General features: G+C 40.1%; 1 protein-coding gene across 9 annotated transcripts in view; it reads right to left on the bottom strand.

The window, feature by feature from the left end:
* Positions 1-25776, bottom strand: part of LOC309697314 (TOX high mobility group box family member 2-like) — an 81130-nt gene that overhangs the window by 12837 nt on the left and 42517 nt on the right. For all 9 annotated transcript variants that reach the window (XM_082519145.1, XM_082519146.1, XM_082519147.1 and 6 more), the window contains one exon: positions 10425-10688. In XM_082519145.1, coding sequence (XP_082375271.1) covers positions 10425-10688 — 264 coding nt within the window. The remainder of the gene's footprint in view (positions 1-10424; positions 10689-25776) is intronic.

Genomic DNA, 25776 nt, shown 5'->3' with positions numbered 1-25776 from the left:
CAAAAGAAAAGAAGAGTCGATCTAAAGAAAACAGGAGTGGAAAGATATAGAAAGAAGAGGACTCGCAACGAGGACTGTGTGCACGCGACAGATGAAAATTAGACAATAAAATCCGATAATAGCATGAGAGTGTATAAAAGTCTTTCTCCAATCACAGTCTTCTTATCATAGTCATTATCATATACAGTGAACAGCAAAGTGGAGAGTGCTGCATAATGTATCAGCTTTGAAAGGCCATAAAAACAAACAGGAACTACTCTAAGGTGATACAATGATGACTGTTACACAAAAGCAAATACTGGGCACAGCGCTAAATCAAAATGAATGCCATGCACTTGCAAAATCTACACACCTTGTTTCATAGATGCACACACACACACACAAACGCTATTGGTTTTGAGTGTGTTACACAGTTTGATCTACACAGTAGCTCGAAGAAGAAGAAGATAAAAACCTATTTTTACATGCTTTTTTTTTGCAGTGAGTGTGCAGTGGCCCGGAGAATGAGCAACAGACTATGAGAGGGTTTTTAAATCTGCAGTTTAAGAACATCAATCGAAAGCCGGTAGTGAAATAAGCTTTGGCCGAGGACTGTAAAAGCAGATTTAACAAGCCGACGTCTCAATAACAAATCATCTAACATTGTTTTCCCGATACAGATTAGCACCTTAATGTTATCTCCAGAATAAAGTACACTTTGAAAGAGGCAAGAAGTGCCGGATGAAGAAAAACTGAGGATGTGGCTATTTACTGGAAATCTGAACATAAACTGTTTCTTCACCTATCTGCATCACAAATTCCCACAATGGAAAGAAATGCGACATCCCTGATGCGCGCACTACTTTCTGTCGTATTTTAAAGGTTCTCCAACACTTACGCTCTACACTTCTCAGTGATGATGCAGAACGATGACATATAAATGGCTGCAATCCCCAATTCACTTTTCATTGTACAATCAACTGCTGCGTTTTTGATACACAGGGAAGTAGCAAATGATGAAGCGATTGCAGATGCAATTTGCGTAAACTGTCTGTGACTGTTGTTCAAAGTGGTGATTGCAGAGTAATAGCAGATTAAACCCAACGGTTCGTTCTTCAACCTGCACTAACTATTTTTTTTCTTTTTTTTGATCACATGGGGGCAGCGGACACAAGCTGTAAACACAGCGAGTCTGAAGCAAACCGCTTTCCTCTTTCACACTTACAGGAAATGTGGCACAGCAACATTTTTCATTACTGGTGTTGCTCTAATGTCCATCTGATGAATTTCAATCCAACATTTCCTTGTTTTCCTCTCAGTTTGGCTCCTCACCAACTGCTAACTGGCTCTTTATTGGCTAACCTTGAATGTCTGGCTTTTGGTTTTGTGTAGGAAATGTGTGTTTATTGTTTTTTTTGATTGTTTGTTTTGGAAAACACCTGAAATATGATTCACAGACCTGATGGGAGTAGAATGTGTAGATAATTCTCATTGAGTTCATTACCATGACCGACCACTATTACACACAAGTGCTTGTAGGATCCACTGTTAATAACCACAGCCTTAAATTTAATAAACAATGAAGGAAATTCAATAATATATTTAGATTGCACTACAGTGGAATACATCTTTCAGCAAAACAAACGCGGACCTCTTCACAGTAGCTCAGTGAAGAGCTGCACAGCTTAGTGTGGCGGTTGCAGACACTTAAGCCTTTCTGGGTTAATAAATAGATAAATAGTCACAGTTAAAGCACCAGCAGTGAGAATAATGCGATTTCAAGATGCTATATATAATTTCTTTTCCTGTAATTTTCACCACAAGCTGGAACTCAGGGCAATAAGACAAAAATGAGCTCTTATAGGTGCTGTAGAAGTACAAAAATCTATTGTGCCAAACATCTGTAACAGCAATTGTGTAAAATGTACGTAAAACATAAGCAAGTCTTTGTTAAGTTTCTGTAATTTTGCTGTTTTTTTTTAAATTTTTTTTATTTTATAACATGCTCTTAGTCATTATTTAGATATCATTTTCAGCTATCATTTGAAAGTGCACCTGCACATGATGCAGTCAGGCCCGTTGTCTCAGAAAATGCTGGCAGGCTACATGAGAATGTAAACACATCTGAACGCGTCAGTCCTCTTTAAATTAAAAGTGACTGTAAATACCAGGACTGGCATCCAAAATTCCAGATGATCGTTAAACTTTTTTTTCCCCACACAGGTTGAATGATACACAACATGTCATAGTCAACTTTGGATACAGGTTAACACAAATTCCTCTTATCTTACGCTACCAAACGCCATGTTAGCTTGGTTTCTCTGTATTCCCCACATCCAGCTCAGGATGAAGACTTGATAGGTTAAAATATGTCTTAAAATATATGCAGTGCCCTCCTCATCTGGAAGCAATTACAGCTCTATGTCAGACTGCCCATCTGTAAGCAATAAGCAGGACTGCATGTCAAAGCCGCTGCAAAGATCTCTGAGTGGAACCAGGCACTCGTCCAGAGAGCAGCACTCATCAAATAAAAAATACAGCCTGGCCTAAACAATAATGAACCGGAAGTGCACAATCGTGATCTTGATCTAGGAGACATGAAAGGATGTTAGCAGAATCGTATAGACCTGATATATAGATATATACATATATCTATATATACATAAAGAAGCCATTATGGAATTTGTATCCAGTTTTGGTACCATGCCATTACAAATGCACAGGGTCATTATGATGGAGTATTTCTACAGTTTTGGGCTGCAATGTGGATTTGATTTCAACTAACATTCCTATTGCTGATACTTTAAATCCAAAGCCATTGCTGAACTAAGCTGCATGATTTATCTGACTCGGGAGAATGACTGACAGCTCTGAGAAGCTCCTCCCTACAAGCTCTGCCTAACAGCACTGGACCTACTTAATCAGCCTAAATTGCAAAGTCGAGGCCCTTGTATTTGGTAATGTGGTGAAAACAGTGGCAAGTGAGAGCTAATTAGATTAACGGTAGTTTAACGAGCTGTTGGAGGGGCCCCCGCAGATTGGATTTTAATAAATAGTGGCAAAAGCATCTGCTATGCACTTCCTGGCTCTGCTGGCATCCTAATTGGCCCCAGTGGGTTGCTGTATCTCAGCGCTACACAGTGCAATTTAAGAGGAGAAAAAGGCAAAAGAAAAAAAAGCTTATCTTCTGTCCAGGTAAGTCTGGGGAACGAAATAAAAAATATATCTGTATGATTGCGTGGCTTCACAAGCGAGCTTTATCAGTGTTAATACAATGCTAATGCAGTTACTCGACTTTTATCACCACATCCACAAAATGTCAAAGCAGGAAGAGAGTGCATCTGCAAGTCCAAATAGAGCAGATTTGAACATATTCATCTTTTCCTATTGTTTGTTTTCGAGATGATATGTTCCCATGATGAGGTCTTTGTAGAGGCAACAGCACAGAAAGGAAAAAAACAATTAATCAAACATGAATGAGCGACCGTAGCAGGGTTATTTCCATAGCAACAGCCTGAGGGGACAACTTGAACCCTTTAATGTGAGCTGGTGATGTCTCTTTGTAAACATCTGCGCAGCGGGGGGAGAAAGCCAATGAGAGAGCCTGGCAACAGAGGCATCACAGGGCAGCAACCTCTTGGTATCAATCGAAGTTTCCATTATCTAGAGCTGAAAGGACCGAAAAGTGCTCTAAAACATTCCATTTTGAAGCATTTGGAGTTGATAAGTGTCTTTGTACTTGTGCTGTTAAATGCACGAAAACACCTAGGTGTTTTTTTCAGAAAAGCGTCTGGCTGATTAAAAGAAAATATCTTATGCAAATGACAAGAAAAGAGTGATGTTACAAGGAATGAGTTAATTCTTGTAGACATAATTCACCTGGTTTAGCTGCTTGAAGAATCACTTGGATGGTTATCAAAGCCATTTATACAAACAGACTTTCTCAAAGTTGTGCCTCTTACACCAGCTAGAAATCACAGTCATAATCTCTCTCATAATCTCTCTTTGCACCCTGTAAGTGGTGGCCTCCAGCTGTGACCAACAACAGGCACCATACAAGTGCACAAACAGCTTTTATCAAGGGTTTGCTTTTTGTTGGCCGCAAAGGCACCAGACTAATTGTCATTTCACAATTCCCATTTAAAGCAGCGGGAATTATCAAAGCAATCTGCCTTCTTTGTCCACTGGTGGAATTAAAATGCATGAACGCAGTCTTTGAATTTACAAAAGTAACAAGACTAACAAGAGTAATGCATGAAATGGAAAGAAAAAGAGAGCCTCGTGTTCTGAAAGTAACTTGATTGCAGTCTAAAAATGACTTAAAGACCATAAGTATACAGTAGCAGAATAGTAATTCAGTCAACCACAAAGCTCTCAGCTTGTAAAGGGGTACGTGAACAGCCTATAGTTTTCAGCGGTTTATGCTTAAGTCAACAATCCTTCAACAAATCTTCAATCAGTTCTCAGTCAAATGCACAGAAGCAAAAATCACACGTTTTCAGAAGCAGCATAGTCAGAAACAGTCTTTAAAAGCTCTAGAAAAAGATTTGAATAAGGAGTTTTTTCCACTCTCCCAGGGCTCAAACAACTCATCAGAGACTGGGCTAAATGCGGAGCACGACAGCACGACTGCTGGCAGCGGCAGGTATCCGTAACCTTCTTACAAACACTCTCGTCCCAGACCTCATTGGTTCCCTGGGCGAGAGTAATGGCTTCTTTGCGCTGGGCTGCGCAGTGCTATTGTAGAATCACAGAGCGGTTAATTGAAACAAATGACTCTAATAATGGGACATTATCCCCACAGGCTGGCTTTGCGGTGGGCCTAATTAGCGTCGCGGTGGTGGCGAGGACGAGTCACCACACTGATCCCTTCATAGGAAGGCCCTCTTTTAAGTGGCCAGCATGGGATTCTCTGCCTTGTAACATGTAAGGGCGCCAGGCGGTAAACATAAACATGTTTAGTCAACCCTCGTGTCGCCCAAGGGCCCACTGTGCCAGGTGCAGCTTTTTTCCCCGCGCTCTGCTAACTCTACCTTCCTGACTGAGCGAGCTCGAAAGGTTTATGATCATTTTAATTTGTTTTATGATGATTAAACCCCCCAAAACAAAGACTTTTCTCTCTTTATCATACATATCTAAATAAACATATCACTTTTTTTATCTGATGACTGGTTCGGTGTCCGAATAATACATTGAACCTGTTCGATTCCCAAGCACAACAGGTGAAAATCAACACAATCTCACATTTGCAGCATTTTTGCGTGATAACTGATTATGATTTCAAAATTGCTCCACTTAATAATTTTGTTGATTAGGCTCCCCGATTAATCAACAAATCATTTCACCAATTATTATGATTATTTACAATTTTTCACACCGTCGCATGGCATCGCGCTCGCCTTCGGAGTGCCAACGGCCTGTAACTAATGTGACAACACGGGACACTGTTTCCCAGACGTATTTTCATCACCGCTGGAATCTGTTTTTGGCATTACTAATTGTTTACTCTTGTACACGATGATCCTAGAAAGTCAGATATAATGCAGTGTTCAAATCTCTGTGACCAAGCTGTTTTAAATATTCATTAGATGTAACAGTTGCCTAAGGTTATTTGAATTAGCGGCATGAATATTCATGAGCCCCAATGAATGTGCATTTGTTTTTAAAGCTCAATCCGTTAATGCCCGTCTTCATTACTCCATTTTGAACCCTGCATAATGAGCAGCGCAAAACAAAGCTTTACTTTTTTAAAAAGCCCGATTCTATTTTGAAGCCTACTTGTCTCGGTTTAAACGAAACGGGAATGCCCCACCAATTATCTTGCCGTCATTTCTTTTGACAGCTACAAGACACATTGTTCACCCCTGTTGTGGAGTGTAGCACTGAAGGGCATCTGTCTTTTTTTCTTTCTTTTTTCCTCTCTCAATTTTTTTTTTTTTTTTTTGTGAAATAGAAAGCCGCAACAGAAAATATTTCTACTGTTCCAAAAGTGATTTATCTGGGAACGTCACCAAGATGTCATATCTATTCCAGTGAAAGGCAGCAGAGCAAGCGGGTCATATGAGATATGTCTTAAAAAACCTACGATGGAAAAAAGATGGCTGTTTCAATTTAAAAGGAAAAAAAATCCAGCTTCACTGAGCATGTCATGTCAAACCCAACTCCAAATATTGAGAAAATATTTTAGATAAATCTACTTAAATAGCGGACAAAGGAAAGACTGACACCTTGCACTTCACCCTAAGTACTCAACAAACAGATTCTACTATGAACACTTTCTGTAAACTCAGCATCTCCGAATATCCTAAATATCTCAAACATGACCGTGTGCACTTTATTTTAACTCACTTTGATCTCTTCGATAGCTCGATAGCTTCATCTTACATCCATGCACTCTCCATAACCACAGCTGTCAATACGATTTTTATGTCACCGCCCTAAAACAGTTGTGGCCTTTCCGTAGCCGTTCCTTGTCGCAAATGCCAAGCGGTGCAAGTGAATTTCTTTCTCCAGATTAAACAAAATCAAATTAAGCCAAGCCAACCTAACCTTGCAGCTTACTCTTCTACTTTTTCTGGAGACAAAGGCAAACAAAGACACACGCACATATATCTATAAATATACACGCACATGGTCAACACACACATATATACCGAGCTCCCACATGCTGCACAAATAGTAGCAGGGTGCAAACACGATCTACTTATGATGTGAAGACACCTTTAACTGCACTAAAGTAAGACCTTTTATTGGATGCACTGCATCTTAAAATTAATGCTTATGTTCAATCAAGATGGCTAAATATGAAAGTGAATGCTGAGCTTGCTGTAGTTTTCTATGCACAAGCCACCAAAAATGAACCGACCAACCAACCAAAACAACTCCGACTGACAACTTGTCCGTGATATCAACATCAACCTGTCAGCAGAGGGTTAAAACTGGCCTGTTAGTCACACATCGCTGTGCCAGAGATATTAAACTAGAACCACATATTTATCAAAGCTCTACACAATTCCTGGCTGGAGTCATGTGGCTGGATGTGTGTAAGAAACTTGTGAAATTGGCCAGTGTTTTTTTTTCTTCTTTTTGGTGGCAGGGGTTTTCCTGCTCTGTAACTGGCCTGATTACACTAGTAATGAGACAGGGCCTCATGCTCTGTTTGAATATTTAAACACAGTGGCCCCCCCTCAAGGCTCCACGTTGGGGCCGCTGTACAAACTCCTCCTCGACCTCTCATTACCGCCTCCCAGCGAGGGTCCCTCTTGCTTTAATTTTTTTATAAGAGACTGACCTTGCCTGCAACCCCCCCGCCTCCCCAGCCCCTCCTTCTCCCCTGCGCCACTGTGCCATCAGCCAGACCTGAATGATCAGGGCGCTTGTTGAACACGAGACCCCTGGGTGCCACCTCTCCACCAAGTGCCGGGATGGCAGAAATGCTGGCAGCTGAGGATGAGACAGGGATTCTCCCTCAGCAATGAGCATTCGCACGACAGCATGTTACATTTCACAGTATCCAGTCATCCAAGACTTGGCTCGGTTCAGAGAAGCTGACAGACTAGGTCAGCGGTGTGAGGAGGAGTTTTGAGAATGTAGGAGCTTCGCTGATAGACAGCTCTGTCTTTTATAACAGCAGTGTTGATGCTGCTTCTTGTTGGAGTTCCTGTAAAAGGTGTAATTTTAAGTCTAAGAAATGGGTCAAAACTGGCAGTTGAGAACTGCTATGATGAACAACACGCAACCGCAGCAAAAAGGATCAACTTCTGGATCTCAACTAAGTGCTGGATTTGACAGATGAAAATAAAAATGGAAAAAAACCCAAAACAAAACAAAAACATACATCAGTGAATCTGAAACATTCAATGCATCTATTTGACAGATTTTTTTTTTTGTTCCCTACATCCACTGCGCATCTCGTTGATTCACCAGCTACTGTAATAGTTCAGCTGCCTGTGGAATCACAATTAGATGGAAAAAAGAAATTTGTCTGACTAAAGGAAGAAAAAAAAAACAGGGCTTTTGAAGAGAAATGACTTCCGCGCGGTCAGAAAGCTCAAGATTATTAATACAGACTACAGCTACAAGGACAAACTGATGCAAAATTACTGTATGTGCCCATGCAGCACTGTGATGGTCAATCCACTGCTCTCAATCCTGTAATGATTTAACTCTGTTTGCTGTAGGATCGATGTGAGCTGAAAAAGCGAATCCCAAAGCAGCGAGAAGTTTACAGAGCATTAGCCTTAGGCTAAATGTTGTACAAAAAACAGCAACAACATCCCTCGAGATGAAGCGTATCTGTTGCTCCAGCTGAGCTTGTACTTGTAGGAGGTTTTAAATGTGCAGTGAAGGATAGCTGTTACTGAAGAGAAGCGTATCCTTAAGGTAATGCTGTCGACTTTTTATTTGCTTCGGCGGCGGTGGTGAAAGAAGGCTGTTGAATGATTAGCGTTTTGGTTTTTCCCAGTTATCTCCTTCAATTTTGTGAGTTTATTGTAAGGTTTTTGTCAATACAATACAACAAAGGTAAAGGCTTGTCTCTTCATTGCTGCCCCTGGTTACACTGAGAGCTTATTTCTATCCACCCTTATTATTCTTTAAGCATGCAGCAGACATAAATTCAATCTTCCTTATTATACCTTTATCAGTATGAAATTAAGGTTAATTGACTTTGCTGGGGAAACATCAAATGAAACATCCCTAATGGAAGCAAAATGAAAATAACGTCATCTCCAATTGCGTTAAAATATTTCTCATATACAGCCTACTTTCCTATTCCTCAGCCTCAGAAATAAGCTCCTCTTGTCCCAGGAGATAATAAATGAATTGAATCCCCCCCTTCCCATTCCAACCCCACCACCACCACCCCTCCTCCTTCTTCCTTATCGGTCATCTATTTTTCCAGAGTAAGCTATTACTTGCTGGGGTTGCTAGGCAACAAGAAATATTAATAGCAGCTATTATTAGCCAGCCTCTGCTAGAGTAGTACTAAAATGTGGAAGTGGGAAACATGAATGTGTTACATAAATCTCTGGACCTTTCACAGTGTGTGCAAGTCTCTGTTTGTGCGGTGATTTATTACAATGACGGTTCATTTATGAGAAAAGGGGGTGTGAAATAAGAAAATGGAACATTACCCTGAAGGGCTATTTGAAAATAAATAATTGCAAAGGTGAAACAAAAGCGGTTTAAGAGGCAGGTACTCCCTCTTTGTTTGCTTCGAAATTGTTGCCGGCCAAAAAAAGGGGGTTGGAGGCTTTATTGAACATACATACACGGACATAACATAAACTTTAAACGTGCCGTGCACACGCATTTGACGCAGGGTATGCGCTCTCATGTTAAAAGCTTAATCAACACTTTGTTTCGAGCGTTCACTCGCGCTAAAAAGCAGACAGACGTTCGAGCCAGCGGCATCGTCCTCCTGCACCCGAGCACATTCAGCAAAGTAGCCAGTGGATTGTGACCTAATCCTGAAGACTGGCTTTAATGGAGGCCTCAGCTACCACCCACGGAAAAAAAATAAGAGTCTGCATCTTATGCGGTTTGATTCTGAAAATCACATAAGACCTGATTAACGGGGGATAAATGCCACGGATGCTCACATTAAAGCATAAATATTCATGACGGAGGCCACGGAGAAAAAAAAAGTAATATTTATGTCAGATGAAAGTATATAACGCTGAATAATTCACCACGCGGGCCATCTATAATTCATTTGATTCGATCCTATGATTAAAGCATTTGAATGTGTTCGCCGGGGGTGTTTACATGTTCAGTCTGAAGCATGTTTAACACGGGAGAAAGTCCCTTTAACTGAGGGGAAGAATGGAGGTCCTTGGCGTCCTTTTGAAATAAAAAAGTAGCTGACAAGGGATCCCCTCCCTCCTCCCCCACCCACTCATCCTTACCCCTCTCCTTTTTGGATTTGCTGATTGTAACGAAAGAAAACGCGCCACAATGAGTTTCTCCATCCCTTCTTGGCTCATTTTCGAGGCAATGAAATCTTTGACTTGCGCAGCTGTGCAGATATTAAAGAAGTTCTGCTGCAGTGGTCTCGGTGTTAAGGAAACAGCAGCTCTCTGTATTTATGCTTAGACTTTGGCCTTGCTCAGACTTCAGCGCTGCTTCCTTGGCCTCGAACCAAGTTAATTATGACTCTAATAGAAGAATGCTTTCCCATTACGAAAAAACATGATCAGCATGCAGAAGAGTTGGTTATTTTGTGGCCTTACAGTTTATATATGTTTATATTGTTCGATGCAGCACATAAAATCTTAAAAGGACTAGAACATGTAAAACCTTCAGACGAAATGCTCTCTATGCTGACTTGCTGGATACCTTCCAATCCTCTGACCACAAAGACTAATAGCCTGGCACAGTGCTTGACTTGCATGAGCAGAAAGTGCCACAGCTAAAAAGGTGGACAAAAAAAAAAAAGTACTCACCGAGTGCATAGGCCCAGACAGGAGGTGAGTTTCCTGACCCAGCATGTTGGACATCATGAGTGCGGGCAGCTCGGGGTAGGAGTAGGTGTTGAGCAAGCCATTGTGTGGCAGGGAGTGAAAGGGGTAACCTGACTCGTGCTCCATGAGGTGGAGCAAAGAAGGGTCGGCGTGGTTCGGCGGTGTGATGGGGGGGATCTCGTAGTCCTCATCCCCAGCTCCTCCTCCTCCGCCACCACTGCCGCCTCTGCCCTGACTGGAGTAGCTCTGAAAAAGCAGAAGAAAAGCAATCTGTTTTTTAGAAGAGCATGAAGAGGAAAGGGGAAGACAGGTTCGTTTACTTATTTTGGGAACAAAGTCGCAATAAGACTTTCGTTTTTTTCCCCCTAGCACACAGTCTATCAACAAACACAAAGAAAAATGCAAGGACAGGTCTTGTCTATGGGCGATCCTTCCGCCCCGGAGCGCTTATGTACCTGCATGTCAAAGCAGTGTCATAGTTAGTTACAATATCAATAAAACCCTTTCAGTGCTATTAGAAAGCATTTGAATGGCAAAACAAACTTGAGTAATCATCCGGGGAAGGAAACAGCTAACAAAAGACGCTCCTGATCCTGAGTAAATAAAAAGCTTCATAATTAGCTTTTAAATGCACCTGCTGATTTCTGTTGTTTCCGTGTTGTTTGTGCAGACACTTCCAGACACCGCTGAACTGCGGCAGTCGATTCAGTGTGTTTTGCTGAAAATAAAATTAATTAGAAATGCAAATTTTTGTCGCACTTGCAAAAGTTAAAGAAATCATTCAACGCAAATGTACGCCGCAAATTAATTAGAGTTAGACAACAGATGTTGCACAGAATAATTCAGAAATCCTGACAGCTTTGAAGAAACAAACTGTCAGCCTGCACGCCTTTAAGATACAGTTAATCAAATTCATTACGTTGAAAAACGCCACTGACAGACAGTCACTTAGAGGCTATTTTATAAGCTTGTAATTATAATGCCAATCATATTTTTAGAAATGGAAGGAAAAAACTGGACTAGTCAAACCTCAGAGTCATTGTGAAATGTATGCAGAATATGCCAAATGACCCCAGCAGTTAAAACAGCACAGATTTTACGGCACTAATAAGGTGATACATGAGAAATGTCTTTTCCAGGGCCTATCTTGACATAATATTGCGCTGAGAAATATGGTTTTGTGCTCTCAAAAAGCATACAGAGGGTATTCACCAGGGAGTGAAAAGCAATTTTGTCAGAGGCAATCTGATGCCAACTCCCCTTTATAATGACTGAAGAAAATTAATCATCACAAATAATATTCCACTGTCAGCCATTCAAGAGCTTTTTAATAGAATTTTTATTATTCATGTCTCGTGGTACACATCAACTAGTCCGTTCTGCAACATTTCAGAAATCAATTCAATATCATCTTCGTGTAGGCTGTCATCTCGCCTGCCAGTGCAGCAATTCATCTTGCAAACAAATACTTTTAGCAAACAAATGGCAAGAAATGTTGAGGAACAGCTACAATGTCCCCACTAGCAGAACTGGTGCTTGAAGATAGGATAAAAGTCTCATAATGTGAACTATCATTAGGGAGAAAATAATAATAATAAAAGGGAGTATGTTTACCATCAGGGGATGATGTGCTATTTTCTCTTTCTCACAACACTCGCTCGCATTGTTTGGCACTTGCTTAGAAATATTATCGCTGACAATTTCTTTTCCCATGATAAAAGTTGTGCAAATGTCTGTTCCTTGTCTAACATTTATTATTGTTGTCATTTTTTATTACGCTTAACAGACAAATGCTGCCGATTAAATTTACTAAGAATACAAACAAAACTGACTTGACTGCACACTGATCAGCGACAGCATTAAAGCTGCAGACAGGTAAAGTGAATGACACTGACTGTCTTGTTTCAATGCAATGCTCTGCTAAGAAACCTTGGGTCTTGGCAATGTTACTGTGACATTTATCACCCACTTCGACGATTAAAAAAAACACACCTAAGCTCAGCACCCCAGGGTAAAAGCCCTCCCTGCACAACAATCCCCAAAGTGTTGATCCAGCCTGCTCAGGACCCAACGTTGTGAGGGTATGTGCAAACAAGCCCGATTCATGAGACCCCACTGAGTCACAGCTGTTTCTGTTATTGTGCTAACCTTTATTTCACTGAAATTCTTGGATCTTTCTTAAAAAAATTGTTCTTGATTAATTAAAAATTGGAGAGTGTGGAGCATAAACTTTTCTTTTTTCGGCTTTTGAAATATAGCGTTCAAGAAGAACTTTGAGAACAACAGGACTGCATCAAGAGATCAAACAGCAGTTTTTAGTGGAAGAGTCGAACCCTTTGGTGGTCTATCAGGCCAAGGGCATGACCGAGAGCGTTCTCGTTGGTTTTTTGGTTTTCAACATTCATGAAGCTGAGCAGTGTGAATTCAACTCCCAGGGTCAGACTGCCAGTGTAGCCCCACTTATAAAATGACTCTAGCACCTTCCACTAGAGCCTAATGCATATGGAATATTTAATACTGATACCGATATTTGGTGATTTAAAAAGTCGATATTCTGATACATCAGCCGATATTTTTTTCTTTCTGATACACGAAACACAAACAGATTTCCCTAATATTTATTACGCATAGTTATTTATTTACTTGTTTATGCTCTGGTCAACTCTACTCGGGGCAGCTGTATATACAGTAGTCTACAAGTTGGAAGATTGGTGGATCGATTCTTCAACTCTGGTTCGCAGGCCGAAGTATCCTTGAGCAAGATACCAAATCCCAAGTTACTCCTTATGTATCCATCGGAGTGTGTGAAAATGTTAGAAAGATATTAGGCACAGATAAAAGTGCTGTGTGGATGAATATGTGACTGGAACACTGACACTTGCAGTGGAAAGACACTATATGAGTACCTCTACATTTAACAAGATGCAATGGTTTGTCCAACCATAACATGGTTGAAGGGTGTTTCTCCTGTGTCTTCATTATAATGTTTAATTTTTAATTTAACAGCTGTTATAAATACAATAATCTGCAAATTAGCTAATAGTAGCACACGAATAAATCAGTTGGGCTCCATTTTGTACTCCATACAGGGAGTGCGGAATTATTAGGCAAATGAGTATTTTGTCCACATCATCCTCTTCATGTATGTTGTCTTACTCCAAGCTGTATAGGCTCGAAAGCCTACTACCAATTAAGCATATTAGGTGATGTGCATCTCTGTAATGAGAAGGGGTGTGGTCTAATGACATCAACACCCTATATCAGGTGTGCATAATTATTAGGCAACGTCCTTTCCTTTGGCAAAATGGGTCAAAAGAAGGACTTGACAGGTGCAGAAAAGTCAAAAATAGTGAGATATCTTGCAGAGGGATGCAGCAGTCTCAAAATTGCAAAGCTTCTGAAGCGTGATCATCGAACAATCAAGCGTTTCATTCAAAATAGTCAACAGGGTCGCAAGAAGCGTGTGGAAAAACCAAGGCGCAAAATAACTGCCCATGAACTGAGAAAAGTCAAGCGTGCAGCTGCCAAGATGCCACTTGCCACCAGTTTGGCCATATTTCAGAGCTGCAACATCACTGGAGTGCCCAAAAGCACAAGGTGTGCAATACTCAGAGACATGGCCAAGGTAAGAAAGGCTGAAAGACGACCACCACTGAACAAGACACACAAGCTGAAACGTCAAGACTGGGCCAAGAAATATCTCAAGACTGGTTTTTCTAAGGTTTTATGGACTGATGAAATGAGAGTGAGTCTTGATGGGCCAGATGGATGGGCCCGTGGCTGGATTGGTAAAGGGCAGAGAGCTCCAGTCCAACTCAGACGCCAGCAAGGTGGAGGTGGAGTACTGGTTTGGGCTGGTATCATCAAAGATGAGCTTGTGGGGCCCTTTCGGGTTGAGGATGGAGTCAAGCTCAACTCCCAGTCCTACTGCCAGTTTCTGGAAGACACCTTCTTCAAGCAGTGGTACAGGAAGAAGTCTGCATCCTTCAAGAAAAACATGATTTTCATGCAGAACAATGCTCCATCACACGCGTCCAAGTACTCCACAGCGTGGCTGGCAAGAAAGGGTATAAAAGAAGAAAAAACTAATGACATGGCCACCTTGTTCACCTGATCTGAACCCCATTGAGAACCTGTGGTCCATCATCAAATGTGAAATTTACAAGGAGGGAAAAAGTACACCTCTCTGAACAGTGTCTGGGAGGCTGTGGTTGCTGCTGCACGCAATGTTGATGGTGAACAGATCAAAACACTGACAGAATCCATGGATGGCAGGCTTTTGAGTGTCCTTGCAAAGAAAGGTGGCTATATTGGTCACTGATTTGTTTTTGTTTTGTTTTTGAATGTCAGAAATGTATATTTGTGAATGTGGAGATGTTATATTGGTTTCACTGGTAAAAATAAATAATTGAAATGGGTATATATTTGTTTTTTGTTAAGTTGCCTAATAATTATGCACAGTAATAGTCACCTGCACACACAGATATCCCCCTAAAATAGCTAAAACTAAAAACAAACTAAAAACTACTTCCAAAAACATTCAGCTTTGATATTAATGAGTTTTTTGGGTTCATTGAGAACATGGTTGTTGTTCAATAATAAAATTATTCCTCAAAAATACAACTTGCCTAATAATTCTGCACTCCCTGTATAGGATAATAATGTTGTGACTTATGGCTACATATACAGCATGGTGGTAATGGTCTGAGCATCCAAGCACAAAACTAAGGCTGGAGAGGTCACCAGAGAACAGGTTCTGACATGATGTGACATCTAAGAAAGAGCAGCATGGTGTTGTGGTCATTACCGTTGTTGTCTCACAGAAAGAAAGTCCTGGGTTCAAATCCAGGAGGCCTTTCTCTTTGGAGTTTGCAAGTTTCCACTAAGCTTGGATTCTCTCCAGGTGGTTTTCATGCACAGTCCAAAAACATGGGTTTGGTTGATCAGTGATTCTAAATTGTATATGGGTATTAATGGCCGTCTACCTTTGTGTCTAAACCCTGTGACAGACTGTCCAGGGTGTATGAGAGTTGAGACTGGCACCAGCCCCACCTACAACCCTGAGCTGGGTAAGCAGAAGAAAATGGGTGGATGAACACCAAAGTAAGTACCAGTAGCTACATTCTAATGCAAAAAGTGCAAAAACCAAACAAAGTGTCATTAACGCGCTTACTGTTGATATTGTCCTGCCCTGCCAATGTATCATTAAAGTCTCAATCTTCATGTAAGGATGGAATTTGAGGCTTGTTTGGTATTAATGAGTAGCTGTCATCCTCAACCCCCCTCAAAAGGTACATAAGAGGCATAGAGGTTAAACTATCGCCAATTAATTAACTTTTAGAAAGAAATTCACTGTATGATTGTTCATATCAGGATGAGTAATGTGCCAGACACCACACTGATACTGAATAGCCAAAATGATGCTGAATAGTTAATACTGCTACTATACGATCTCTAGAACTGTGATCAGAGATTTAGGGGATTTAAACAACTCAGGATTGGTACAATTTTACAGTGAAAAACACATCTTGCATTTGGGACATTTCTTCTTCGTAAGAAGAAACATTGCTGTTGTCATATATACTGTACGCCTGTACCAAGATTTGAATTCTGTCAAGGCTATTTTATGACTGTGCCTTCCATTGCTTTTTAAATGTTTTATTTTTTCTTTACAGCTTCTTATGATGCCCTTGGAGATAAGACACAGGACAAGGACATCACAAGTTTAACATTTTCCAACATGGATAAATAATTCATAAATATACTGTCTTTCAGGACAAGGAGAGGAGTGGATAAAAGAGAGACAGGTCAAAAAGAAACACCAAATGTTGATTCAGCCATCTCTCTCTCTCTAACCTTCACCCTCCTCTGTAGAGGTGAAATTTCAGCAAATCCGTCATTTTTGAAGACAAGGACATTACTTTGGATTCTACTGGTTCTTTTCTAATCTATCTTTATTCTTTGAGTTAAACATGATGGTACCAAATCTCTTTTGTACATCACTTGTGACTTGACATCAAAACACCTATTTTTCACATTCTATAACTAAGTTCACAGATGCGACTTGTGGCTCTTAAGTACCTATCATCATGCTTAAACCACTCCTTGTTTTTTTTGGAAAACAACTAGAATTACTGCCTTGTGGTTGTATGTCTTCTCCAACCAGTTGAGTTGCAGTTTCCATTCATGTCGATCCAGACTCTTATAATATATATAGTGAACAGAGGCAGAATGAAACAATAATTCAAGCCAGCCATTTGACTCTATCCGTGGCCACTCTGTTCACACAAACCACCAGACCGCTAATGTTGGAGGTTAAACCTATCTGTTGATGTAAAGGGGTACCGGACTAGTTATAAATCTGGCCTCTACATTCATCTGGGAGGAAACTTATCCAGAATACAAAATGCAAAAAACTTGGAGTGACCATCGAGCCTAACTGATGGTAGGTTTTATGGTCTGACTTCGAAAAGGTTTGCTATGGTTATGGGTACACCCACAGAAACTCACTAGGAATACAGCAGTCGTCCAGCACACACTCATAAACAGGGTGTGATTTATGAAAAAAACTGGGTGTTTTTCCCTTACTAAAATAATTCAGGAACCAGAATGGTCCTCTACATTCTGTTAGACTGTTTATTATTGCTGCCAGTGTAACATTAACAAAGTAATTAGGAGTTCAGATCTTAAACATTTATCCACAGCATTTACAACAATGTTGTAATGTAGTTTTTAAAAAATTTAATTAATTTGCACAGCATCCTCAGTCTCACATTTTCTTCTTTAGACATATGGGATCCAATTAAACATAACAATACAGTTTAGCATGCCAGTATTAAATCTGTCTTCTACTTATCTTTTTCTGGACACTTGCTGCTTAAATTCAATATTTAATGCAAGATAATATTAAACATTTCTATTTTTAATAGGACAAAAAATGTTGCCAGTTGCAAATATTAAAGAAGTATTCCGCTATGGTAGATTCATACATATCAGCGTTAGAAAACAATGTGCTTTATTACATTTACTGAGATCAGGAGCAGACTTTTGAAGTTGGAGAGGTAATGAATATATGAAAATGGCTTGTCTTTGTAACCTGCTCTACGGCATTTTGGACCTCGGGTTCTAATCCGTGAATGATGGTCGGGTTAAGATGAATCTTTTCTATCTAAAGTGCGGCTGATACCCTCTATTAGCTCATCTCAGGAGCTGCACCATTACTTGCGAAGACAACAAACCATGCATGTAATATCTTCAGAGATAGGCTTTATAACTGCAAGTTGTCACAGACAACAACACCTTCCCATAGTTGCAAGCTGCACAACTCAAATTTTTATGGAGTTCTGATGGAGATGACCAGTACAAAGGGAATACATCTAAAGGGTTTTTTTGTGAGTCTACTCATGCTTTGAATTCGGCTAACTTCTCTTTTAGTTAGCTAATGGTAGTTTTTATACTGAAACAACAGTGCTTAGGGGTTCAGTGGAAAGCTATAATCAAACAGATCGATCCCTTCAACAGCTCTCAAGGTCAAAGTATTTTTTTAAATTTTATTTGATTCTTGCTTGTATTGTTTCAAGATATTGCGCTTCCCCCTTTAGAGTTAGCAGAACAGTAATGAATTATTTTTTTCAGCAAAATAGTCACTGCCTTATGCAATGTTTTTACCTGAAAGCCTGTTAAACTTGTGTTTGCTCAGTTTATGCACACAGCAGATGCTGTTAAACTCTCAGTATACATGGCAATCTCAACACTGAAAATTTCACTTTTATGTGTAAACTTGCAGGTTAAAAATTCCGCAGCCAAACACCGTTCCAGTTTGTCAAGCAATCTTCAGTAATTAACTTATCATTAAACATAAATGTGTTAGTTGGCTTAACTTAAAGTTTTCTTTACCCAAATGGCTGAGAAGAGGAGATGAAGTCATTAGCTCGGCGATGGAATCATTTGTAGGTGTTTAGTGGAAGACGGCTCTTGCGGGAACAATAACATGTTAATCAAATACAGGAAAATGAAAATGTTGCACAGTACGCAGAGAGCCTGTCATGGCTGAAGAGAGGTGAACTGTCCAAAGCCAAGAGCGGCTTGTCTTGGATGGACTTTGCTATTAGCGTTTTAGCTGTCTTTCTTTTGATATTATCCACTTACTGCAATTAAGGAAACACTCGATGAATGAAATACTCAAGTTTAAGATCTTAACTGACAATGGTCGGCGGAAACCATAATCATCAACACTTTGAGACTTGGATTCAAAAATACACCAAAAGTAAAAGTTAAAATTGTGCAAGTGTTCCCTTATTTTTATTTTTAACAGAACACACATACATTACAAAACTCGATAACTTTGAATGAGTATAAAGCATCCTATGGAAAGTCATTCAGCCATATGCTTCTTTGTTAAAAATGACAGAGCAGCACGGTTTTGGTGACAAACAACAGCTGGCCATGCATATATAACGGCTTTCACGTCCACCCTGTGTGGTCGAGATAGACGGGTGGCAATGCTAAATCTTTAAAATTCACCTTCAAAGATGAAACTTGCAGCACTGAGAAAGGGCAGAAATCAAACTCATCATCAATGTGTGTTTGAGCTAAAGCGTGCCACACAAGTGAACATTACAGCGGCAGTCTGCGGGGTCTACAGAGGCTATCTGACCTGGCTTTTAAACGCCAAGGAACTCCATTTGGGTGATGTATCAAGAAAAGCAGACAGCGAAGTACAATGGAAGGAGAATGGAATAGCAGACCCACCAGGTTGACTGACAGAAAGAAAGAACTGGGATAAGTGAAGTGTGTGTGTGGGGGGCTATTTCACCGCATCCAATAGTAGCTCAGGGTCATAGGTAGCGTCCGTCACTAAAGGACAGGTGGGCTGTGGTAAGCTTCAACCAATCACTAAAGAGTGAGCTAACCTCCTCCCTGCTCCCCTATGCACTGGTAATTCTCTCAAATGTCACATCAAAATGGATCTCATTTAGGTGGGTAAAAAGGACCTGACTCTCCATTGCAGATGTGGGTGGACCTGTACTAGATTGTACGTGAACTCTAAAAACACGGCCGCAAAGGAAGTATTTTGAAAAGGTGTGAAAAAGGGCCATGCGCTGCACATTTATGTCAGTTCGATTTAAGGGAAAAAACAACTCAGTTAAAGATGAAGGGTGATCTTTGTACTGCAACAGAGAGAAGCAGAAAATTCTTTAATGTTTGGACCAGGGCTGCAGTTCTTTTTCTTCATTTTTTTTTCCTGACAAAGGGCACAATACAGTGGGCTCAGCCACATTTCCTATTCTTATTCATTAGAGCGAATTGTATAAATAAATAAAATATGTTGTCTCGTAGTCACTCATCTTCCCCTAGGGAACATGGAAGCCCCAGTAATCACATATGGCACAATAGCTTGCCCATAATCCCCTTTATTTTTATTTTCATGATGTCACTCTCTTTAAGCCCCTTGCTTTATGAGTCGCAAACGGAGTGGAGAGGGGAGAAGAGGAGGAGCACAGAGGAGAGGAAAAAGCAAGGGAGGGGTGAAAACAAATGATGTGGATCCCTCATTGTTCTTTCTCTATGCCCTCATTCCAGTCAGGGCAATAAGAGAACATTGTGATTTACTGTCAGTGAAGCGCAAGAGTGCATCAGAGAGAATCCACTGCGGCAGGGGCCATTAAAATAGATTTAACTTCCCACAGTATTAGGCCAGATGTCTACACTTCTATTATATTTCAATCAGCCATGACCTTGGTCTCCATATGATGAGAAAGATCACTAGGAGAAAAGGGAAGAGAGAGTGGAAATACATGCAGAAAACCAATAGAAATATCAAACTACTTAGTCCCACTAAATCCCTGTGCTCCGTTGTGCTGCATATACTGAGAGAGAGGAGGAGAGAGGCCGGGACCAAAATAGAGCCAAGGTTTCAAGTTCTCTTAAAAGAGTGTATGAATCATTGAGTGCACTCTTGCTGCTGATAAGTTGCTGTTTTCGGGGAGTGCTGCCTTTCTGCGGGGTATGTACTGTACTATTTGAGGGAGTACACTAAAAAGAGTGTGACAGTGGATCGTTTAGACGTGCTTTAAAGCCTCCGATATCAAAAGATGATAGATTAAACTCTTCATATTCCAACAATGAAAATGTTGACTTTCTCACATCACTTTGGACTACTTTTCTCGAACCATTTGTCATCCTGTCATCTACTCTAGACTCTGTTTATCTTTTTTTATTATTATTCTGAATGAAAATATATATCACTTATATCAGAGGCATCCTTCCATCCATTTCAGTCCTATGACAGCAGAGTAGAGGTCACTGCCCATTCTATTTCAGAGAGCAATGGTAATTGGACTTATTGGCTGACATGTACTGACCTACATAAAGAACTAACAATTCCTGGTTCCAACTGTATCTTACAATCCCTCCTAGCATGGGTGTGGATGTTGTGAGGATGTTCCTCTGATGTTTCTCCAGCATTGTTTGCAGATATCGACGCCTCAGCGCTGGTTCATAGCTGTTTTCCGCCTGAATTGTACGCTCTCTTGAAATTTAAATACACGCCGCGCAATATGTATCTCTACTTCGTTCTGCCGACCTTGCCAGCGGCTCTGTGCAGCTTTTAAAGAAGAAGTGAGATGCGTGTTGGCGTTTTCAGACCCTCAATTTTTATTTTTTCATCCTTTGTCTCAAATGTCCCCCTGTTTTTCATCTTGCTGGGGAAGAACGCAAGGATGGACGATAGAAAGACTGAAGTATAAGGGGAAGCTTGGTGGGGAGATAGAGCGTTGCGAAGTGAGAAGAGTTTGCAGTCATGGTGGTGGGGGTATAATGGTGCACTGTGAGTCACTATTAAGTAACGGTGCCTTTTCACATCAGCATCGCCCACATTGGGTGTTCGGTGCCAGGGTGTACTGAGGTATCTCTGACTCAGAGAGAAAGAAGGAGAGAGAGAGAGAAAGAAATATAGAGGTAGAGAAAATAGAGCGAGGGAGCGCTGGATCTATACCGAGCAAACAACATCTGGAGCTCGACTGACTGATTGACAAAATATCATCATGTTAGATGTTTTTAAGAGAGCTATCCACTTTTTTAATCTGGGAGAATACTGGAAATAAAACCTGGCAGCACCTCAGGCTCAAAGCTCAATTAACTAATTGTTAAGATATAGTTCATTTATTTAACGTGATAATTAAAGTTATTTTTTTTAAAATGTTGTTTATGGGGGTTATGTGCCAGACATTTGAAAAAGCTAGACTTACTGTCTGGCTTCACATTTACTCAGCAGAAGTTATAACGGTATCAATCTTCTCATCTGACTCTAGCCAAGAAAGTGAATGAGCACATTTGCTAAAATGTTAATCCTTTAAGCTCTCTCAGAGAAGCGATATGCATACTTCCTAGCAAGCAATGCATTTGGACTAATTTCACTCAGAAAGCCTTCCTTTGCTACTTGATGAGGTTTTGCTATTCATCCTTTATACATTTATCTCAGAGAATTTCCATCTTCTCCCTGATCAAAATGAAGAAATGTCCACTTTAACCGTTCCCCACACTCTGTCCTTTTACGGTACTTCAAATACTTCTTTTATTGGTCAGCACTGATCCTGATGTGAATGTAGCTGCTGGCAATACAGCAAAAGTGCAAGTGTGCATTTTATGAGTAAGGCTAAAATGTATCCGCAAGAATAAAATCCACATATCAGACACCAAACCTCATATACATTAATATGAAAGAGAAGGTTTTAAACAGGACTATAAATAGTCCTGTAAAAAACTAGGTACACCCCACAATTCAGTGGGTTGTAGGAACACGTTTAGCAGCAATAGCTTGAACTAATTGTTTTCTGTAAGACTTTATCACAGTCACACCTTTGTGGAGGAATTTTGGCCCACTCTTCTTTACACCGTATCCTAGTTTTTATTGAGGTTTACAGGTGTTAGTTGATGCACAACTCTCTCTATTCAGTCATTCTGTTACAGAATTGCTGCTGTGCTTGCTATCATTGTCCTATTGCATGACCCAGTTTCAGCAAAGCCTCAGCTGTCAGACAGATGGCCTCACATTTGACTTGAGAATAATTTAGTATACAGAGCAATTCACGGTTAACACGTTAATTGTAAAATGCCCCAGTCCAATGACTGCAAAGCATGCCCAAATCATCACCCCTCCACCACCATGCTTGACAGTTTGCGTGAGGTTTTTGTGCTAATATGGTGTCTTTGGTTTTTGCCAAATGGGGAGCTGTGAACTCTGGTCAAACACCTTCACTTTGGTCTCTTCTGCCAAAAGGGCGTTGTTCCATAAGTCTCGTAATTTGTTCGGATGCAAATCTAAGCCATGCTGTCATGTTTTTCTGTTGTTTTGTCTGTAAAAAATGAAAAAGAAACCACTTTCTCCTGGCAAACCTTCCAAACAAGCCATACTTGTTCTGTTTTTTTCCAAATGTATTGAATTTTAGCGTTTAACATGATAACTGCAGCATTGCTTGCTGATTATCAGTTAATCAAGTGCAGTTGATTTCAACATCTGGCTGCTACTTACCTTCTCACTTTAGATGAACGCAGTAAGGGTGTACTTAGTCGTCAATAGGATTGCATAGAGTCCTGTGAAAAGGTTCTTCTTTAAAAAAAAAGTTATTCATGTACTAAACTTACGTTCTGTGCTAAGGTAAATTTACTCATTTGATTGACTTTTGCATTACAAGTAATAAACAAATGTAGCATTTAACTTCAGTTTTAAGGTAGACAAAGCACTTTTATTTTTTAAGGAAAATAAATTTTCTATACAAAAGAAAAGTGGTTTGAAATGCGATGTATAATAACTCTTTAACAAATTCCTTATTGACCAAACCATAAAGCCAACAAATTTTCACTCAGCTGAACTGAAGTGCATCCAAAGCGACTGCCGACGTACTAGTTTGTGCATATGAAGCTTAGTCAAATCCACATGTGTGAAAGCAATACAGTTTCGGGACAAAGGCGCTGGGTGGAGTGGCAGACTTAAGAAATATACAAAAATAAACAGACTGAACTATAGCCTGAAAAAGAAGAATGAAGAGAAAAAAGATCAAGTCTGCATCCAACAAGTTAGATTTCTATTCTGATCTCGACCATCAGCCACTGTTCTCCTAAAGTCAGCCAAATCAATAGAGACGCGCAGCTCAGCGAGACACCTTGAAGCCAAAAATGCAATGGCATAAACAGGCTGAAACTTGCTGCTTCTCCAAGGACTAGTGGCCCCAAAGCTTTGTCTTCTGCAATGGGATACAATGCAACAAGTATGCCCCCCTCGACCCCATGCCACTGGCTCATTTTTTCCTTCTCTAATATTTGTCTAAATAAATTTTCCTTCCTATCTTCAGTTTTTTGGCTTCATCCTCAGCACGCACATATACACACATGGACTTCTTCACACAGACTCTTATTACACTTTAGGGCGAGGGGAGGTGTGCAAAAAATCTAGAGAAATATATACGAACGTAAAAGTCAGTGAAATCCTGCAGACTGATCGGGCTGATATGAATCCAAATCACGAGCACTTCTCTTTATACAAAATTAGAATTTGTGTTGGCGTGGGTGAAGGAAGCCATTTTGGTTTGGCTGTGATCGTTCCCATGCCGCTGTTACAGTCCTGCAAAAATATACAGTGCAACCAGCATTATTTTACATATACAAGGCTGATATTAGCACGCTGCCATTTTCATTATATTATTAAGACTGAAATTCAACAGTTTTTCTTTCTGAGTTGGGGTTTATTTTGCCTCCAGCAGAGATTGTCATATTTTTGTCACTTTCAGTTAACACAGAAGTTGCAGTAATTATTGTTCAAAACAACACTTTCACATTTCTGGGAAGGAAAAAAAAAGTGCTGATTTAGGAATTTCTGTAAACAATATTCACTTTTTTTACCCCAGTCAGAAAATTGGCTGATTGGCTCATTGTTTTTATAGCTGGGGAGTTAGCAGTCAATAAGCGCACACTAGACGTCCGTGTGTTTAACTGAAAGAAAAAAAAAGAAGAAATGTGACATATGGCACGCTGGAGGTCTGGAGTCAGGAAAGTGATTTAAAACTCTTTATTGCTTACACAAACATGTTTTAGTTAATTGGGATAATTGAGATATTTCATAATCTTTATTTCTACAAACTATCGACTTAGCTTTGTGTGTGTGGGCAGATACAAGCAAAGCCAGTAAACATAATAACCCACCCACACTTTTGCTTATAAGCTGAAATCGCAACAGGAAAAACCACATGGAAAATATTAATTCCATCAAACTGCCCATGTGTGCAGTATGCATGCATATTTTGTACAGAGACCATACAGTATTTAAAGCCTTGAAAACATCTTGCTTGAGTGGACTGTGTCCAGGTGTACATTGAGCTGCCCCATCAAAACTGTTTCTGATTTGTGGTTTTCACTTTTAAAAAGCACAGAGATGTTATGTGTAATGCAATCTTCTGGCTGTGTTGGACTGTTACCTCAGTGTGTACGCCGTGGAAGACCCCAGACATGCAAACAAAGGAGTCTCTGTTCTGGCTACATGCACCTTTTTCACAGGCGCACATCATGTAAAGGCTTGGCTGGGTATCTTACTGCAGTGTTAAAACCTGCATTAAAGCTTATGGGCTTCTTTCACAAAAAGCTTTACCAATTGTGAGGGTCGAGTATTTCTGAGCATTGTCGACAAGACCAAAGAATATCAGTCTCTACTGTGCTATTCACACAGAATAAATAGAAAAGAAGTAACAGGAAGCCCATATTTTTTTTACACACACAGCTGGGGATTGGTTTAATCTTAGAAAGTAGGGAAAGCATTTTAAAAAGTTATATACTCCTTATGATTGGTGATTATTGTTTACGAATATACTGAATATATTTAATCTGGGTTTCTTTATTACACAGTAATCACCGCTACAACCCGACGCAGAAAATCATATAAATTTATCATATATATACTTGAACCTCTAATTTGCCTAATTTCACTTCAAAAGAAAACCACATGTAACAAACCGCCGCACAGCTAATGCATAAGCGTCAATTGGGAAATGATTGACTTGTATACACAGCGAGCGGTCAGAACGAATTTTGCAAAAAGAAAATGCAGACACATTCCCTGAATGTTATGGCTTTGAAGAAATACATGGGTTAACCTCTTCTGAAATCTCAGCATACGAATAAAATACTACACAACTCAGCTAAAATATAATGATTTGGACAGCCCTCGCAAAATTGTTAAGGGAAGCTTTTATGTAGTTAGACTAAAGAAAACTTCCCTATTGAAAAATGCCAGTCAGGTAGTTCTCAGCAGGGGTTCATTTTTATGATTATTTTTGTTATTAGT

The sequence above is a fragment of the Aulonocara stuartgranti genome (assembly GCF_965226115.1).
Source record: "Aulonocara stuartgranti genome assembly, chromosome: 20".
Classification (NCBI taxonomy): Eukaryota; Metazoa; Chordata; class Actinopteri; order Cichliformes; family Cichlidae; genus Aulonocara; species Aulonocara stuartgranti.
Note: the sequence above shows the minus strand (reverse complement) of the source record. Positions and strands in the feature narration are given on the sequence as shown.